The 5,072-nt window shown below is 35.8% G+C and overlaps 1 protein-coding gene across 11 annotated transcripts; it reads left to right on the top strand.

Moving 5' to 3' along the window:
* Nucleotides 1-279: 279 nt before the first annotated feature.
* On the top strand, nt 280-4,841 carry LOC113348401. Of its 11 annotated transcripts, none has more exons than XR_003359664.1 (8): nt 280-440; nt 648-783; nt 910-1,048; nt 2,177-2,387; nt 2,554-2,737; nt 2,918-3,681; nt 3,806-3,909; nt 4,061-4,841. XR_003359664.1 is itself a non-coding variant. In XM_026592160.1 (6 exons), the coding sequence occupies exon 6, from the start codon at nt 3,827-3,829 to the stop codon at nt 4,802-4,804; it is 978 nt and encodes a 325-aa protein (XP_026447945.1). In that variant the 5' UTR covers nt 280-440; nt 648-783; nt 910-1,048; nt 2,177-2,999; nt 3,322-3,372; nt 3,519-3,826; the 3' UTR covers nt 4,805-4,841. The 11 variants fall into 11 exon arrangements, 5 of the variants coding, with proteins under 5 accessions (XP_026447945.1, XP_026447946.1, XP_026447947.1 ...); XR_003359667.1 differs by having other exon boundaries at nt 2,918-3,372; XR_003359665.1 differs by having other exon boundaries at nt 2,918-2,999; nt 3,322-3,372; nt 3,519-4,841.
* The last annotated feature ends 231 nt before the right edge of the window (nt 4,842-5,072 follow it).

Consider the following 5,072-nt stretch of genomic DNA (forward strand, 5'->3'; position numbering starts at 1 on the left):
AAAAAAAAACTGATTTGATTTTTTCTGATTCATTAGGTTTAAAAAAATTGATTTGATTTTGGTTGATTTAAGGTGAAAAGGATAATTTAGTCAATTTACATCCCTTCAAGACATCCCTAACCAACTAAATGGACATTATTATTACAATGTCGCCACTCTAATAATGACGCCCCTATAGTAAGCTTGTTTTTCTTAGCGAAAAACAAAAAATTGGTAGAACCGAAAGAAAAATAAACATAAATAAAATAATTACACGTCGGTTGTGACTTGTGAAACTGTTTATGATACTTCTGTATCCCGGAGAAACCCTAATTCTGACTCTTGACCAAATATTTCCCGCTCTCACCATTCCCTCTGCCTCTCGAGAAATTCCCTCTGCCTCTCGAGTAACCTTTAATAGAAGTACTTGCTTTTAACTCGTTGTAACCACAAACCAACAGGTATGGAATTTTTAGATTTCTTCTAATTTAACTGAGATTTGATTTCAGTGAGTTTTAGGGCTTTTTGGTTTTGTCTAAGATTCGTACGGAGATTTTGGATTTAGGGCTTGTGATTTGTTCTTCCTTCTCTATGCCAATTAGGTTTTACACATTGATGCTTTTCTAAGTATACAAATGCTTTTCTGAATTTGGGTTTTAATTTTGAAGAAGAAGAAGGTGTTTGATTGAATTCCGCTATGGAAACTGCATCGCATGTGACGAAAAAGATGGGTGAGCTTAACCCAAAATACATAGATATAGATTTTCCACCACATGATCTGCATATGGAAGAAGACTCTGACAGGTATGTGTATATTCTCTCTTAATTTAATTCTATTGCCATCGATTAATTAGTATTATAATTGCTTTTATTCATGCGAATTGTGCATTTTTTCTTTTATTAATTAGTACTATACATTCTCTGTATTAGTGAAGAAGAAGTTTGGATTTCAAAGTCCCCCAAGAGAAGAGATTTAAGTAATATGTATGTGGCGGGAGAGGAAGATTTTTCTCCTCAGGAACTCGGTCCATGCACTCTGTCCGTGTGGAATTACAAGAATGGCAAAACGGTGGGTTGTTTTTAGTCAGGTCTTCACAGAAATAATGAGATATGCTTAAGTTGTTACTTTTTGAGATTTCTTAGCTGATAGATGAATGATACCCTATTATGCATAATAGGTAAAACAGATTATGAATGTAATCCAGTCGAATCATGGTCAATAATACCTGGTCCTTGTCATGACAAAATCTTGTTCTTCCATATTTCCTACATTTTCATTCTTCCATGTTTCTTACATTTTCATTCAGAGGAGTGAACATCCTGGTCATGACAAAATCTCAATGTCATGCAGCTAATGAGTTTTAGGTTTAGAAGAAAAAATAATACACTTGCATTCATGGACATAAATTCATCTTTAAGCCCATAAGTCTATGGTAGATGGTAATATATGGCCTTTCTAGTGGGGGTGCATCTACAGATTATGAGAGCCAACTGAAATGCATCATCAATTTACAATTTACTAGTCTATGGTCATACCTCAAAAATCTTCAGATTTCTCTTTTAAATTCATGTTTTTAGTATATATGTTGGTGTATTACAATTTACTTGTTATTGTGATACAATACATTTGTATTTTATCATGTTTTTGATGTATCTGATATTGTTGTTTTCAATGTTATCTTATCAATGAAAAAGAGGGTTACCTCTTCCTTCAGAAAAAAAAAATACATCATCAAATGGTAAAACAATTTGTAATCATCAAATGGTAAAAATGCATCATCAAATGGTAAAACAAGTAAATCTAAGTATCGTATAATAGTTTAGGCAAGTATCTAACAATGGCTAAGTATGACCAATAGCTGTAAGGTGTGAGGAAACTTAAACCTAAATCTGACATTTCTCGTTGACTTCTCTTTTGCGTTTGTACGTTTGCTATGGGAATGAAAAAAGCAATCATACGTATGGTATGGGAATGAGAAAGGCAACTTGGGCTTTTCATGGGATGCAAAGCTCGTTTGTTTTTTAATTTGGGCTTGGAAAACAGAAAGGGGATTTTGGGTGGGCAAGGCTAGGCAATTGATTATAGATGACCTTTTTACTCATCACAATTACATCGTCATGTAGTTGTCCGTATTTTTGCATATGTAGCAGCAAATTGGAATGGCTTAACATAAACGTACTGTTATAACTTTTGCAGGAGATGGCCACTCTGAAGGGTAAGTATAAAGTAGCTGATAGAAACCATTCGACCAATTGGGGTTCCTGGAGGAAAGATCATCAGCGAGGTTTCAAGGGATGGAAGCAGGTTACAGGGAACAGTTATTGCACAAGAACTGCTGCAAGTCACCAAAAAAGAAGAAGAAAGCAACCTGAAGCTGATAGGTTTGAGGATGTCGAAGCTCTCATAGGTGAGTACTTCAGCTTTGCCAATCTTCTCAGTGCATAAAGACGTGGAGTATCATACAGAAAACCTGCAGCAACAGAGGAGCTTGCTCCATGCATTGTTATGTCTGTTCTTCCTTGCTATAAACCTATTCTTCAGAATTTTCACTTGTTTCTGTCACACATTGATAGAGGAAGCACCTCATCTCGAGCAGTGTATGGAGAGTCGGTATCAAGATCCACTAGAGTCTTTATTTTTTTCTCATTCGTTGTGTATGCCCATAATTATTTTGTGGGATTTGCATCCCGTCTTTATGGAGATGGAGATGCTTGAAAAGCTGGGCTTCCACCAGCTGAGGTCGTTGAAGATGGGAAGGTAAATCCTCGTTTCCCTCCGTGTCTGTCTTCTGCAGCTTGATGCCAAGTTTTGGTTGGTTCGTCTCTTTATAATGTTTTCGAGATTCTCCGCTTGTTTGGACAAGAGATTCGTGCCTGTATTTTGTTAGATGTTTTTCATCTATACTAATATATATCCATGTGCTTCGTATTTTCAAAGGTGCATGCATGAAGAAGTTCAAGACACATTTACGATGCCTGACTAGATGTAGGTGTAGTTTTGCACCAACGCCCCATCTCAAGTATGCTTTTTGTTTTCTTTCTTTCCCCCTTCAAACTTGGTTAATTACTGTAATTGGGATTGTTAGAGAAGTGAAATCATTTTGGTCCATGATCAGGTTGGGCTTCAAACTTGTCTCTTGTTACATGTATATATTTCTTCTCTGGAAGAGACTATTTTAGAACAATGATTTGGTTTAATGTCGTTGTATGAACCATACCAGACACTGAACTTCACTAATTTTGCTGATGTAGGATATCTTGACCAAGTTACCTTTGTTTGACATGAATCAAACCTCTTTCTACTTCTAGTTTGTTTCTTGATTAATGATTTCCTTTTTCTAGTTCTAGCTGGCGCACGGGCTCAGATTGGTTTTCCCAATCAAAAAAATTCTGGTAAATTTTCATTTTCTTGAAGGATCTTGCTATGTTGTCTTTCGCTTTGTTTTTTGGCGTTGTTACATTTTGAGCTTAGAAATTCTGGCTTCAACTCTGGTTGCTTTCATCATGATGCCAATTAGTGTGTTGTGCATTGAATGTAGGATAAAACCCCATATAAGATGTTGGGTGTGACTGGTGCTACGAAGGTGCTCAATTGAAATGTTATATAAATTGCTCTAGAACTACACCTCAAGGGTACTTTATTAATTACCGTAGTTGGGGATTGTTAGAGAAGTAAAATCATTCTGGTCCATGATTAAAATGGTATTCCAACTTGTCTTTTGTTACATGTATATATTGCTTGTTTGGCAGACTATTATTTTAGAACAATGCTTTGGTTTGATCTCGTTGTATCAGACACTGAACTTAACTAATTTTACTGATATAGGATGTCTAAACCAAGTCACCTATGTTTGACACGAACCAGAAAATAAAACACTTTCTGTGGAAGTGTATGCAGGACTGTGTTTCTGTTAGAAGCAAAGTTTCTAGGTATGTTTCTGCTATTCCTAGTGAATGTCCTTGTTGTCATAGGGATACTGAAACTTCAAGCCATCTTTTCATTGATTGTGAGATTACTAAAAGACTGTGGTTTGCCTTAGACTCTAATATTGCAGGTAATATTGGTAATATGAATATGCAGGAATGGATTACTAGTTGGTTTCAACCTACTGGTAATCAAAGAGAGGTTCAGGTGAATTTAATCACTTTTGTTGGCTTTGCTATTTGGCAAATATGGAATCTCAGATGCAATGTTGTTTTTAACAATGCACAAGTTCAGGTGAACAATCTGGTAAGTCAGGTTAACAATGATGTCAATGAATGGAATGCAAATTCCATGAGAATATTAGCAGGTAGAAATAATACAGGGCAGAGCAGAATTGTAACACCATGGAGTTTACCAGTTAATGGTTTTCAGAAATTGAATTTTGATGCAGCTTTCCTGAAAGACAGTAGGTATATGGGAATTGGACTAATTGCTTTTAATGATGCAGGAATTCGTAGGGGTGCTCAATCAATCCATGGAATAGCGAATGATGAGGAGCAGGCTGAGGCCTTGGCAGCACTTGCAGCAATAAAGTGGGCGAAGGCTGAGGCAGTGCAGAATCTGCATTTGGAGGGTGACTGCCTGAATGTAGTGAATGCCATAAATGGTAGTTTAGGATCTGTCAAGTGGACAAATAATAATGTAATCCAGGATTGCAGGAAGTTGTTAGAAGGTTTTACGAATTGGATATGCACATTTGTGCACAGGGAATCAAATGAAGTAGCTAATAACTTGGCCAAAAAAGCTAGGAATCTTAGAACTTCTGAAACTTGTAACTCTGTACTTCCACTATGGTTGAAATCTCTTATAAGAGATAAACTCAATGTAAACCTTGATTAATTCTATCAATGAAATTATTTCTCTTTTCCTATTAAAAGAAAAAAAAAATGTTCGACACGAACCAACCCACTTTTTATTTCTAGTTTGTTTTTTATTTAGGATTTCCTTTTTCTAGTTCAAATAGGTTTCCTAGTTTATATTGATTTCCTTTTTGTGGGTACTTCCTTTTTCTGGTTACGATGCTTTTAGGAAACAGAAACCTATTTTATATTGATTTCCTTTTTGTGGGTACTTCCTTTTTCTGGTTACGATGCTTTTAGGAAACAAT

Source organism: Papaver somniferum, chromosome 2, assembly GCF_003573695.1.
Source record: "Papaver somniferum cultivar HN1 chromosome 2, ASM357369v1, whole genome shotgun sequence".
NCBI classification, from domain to species: Eukaryota; Viridiplantae; Streptophyta; class Magnoliopsida; order Ranunculales; family Papaveraceae; genus Papaver; species Papaver somniferum.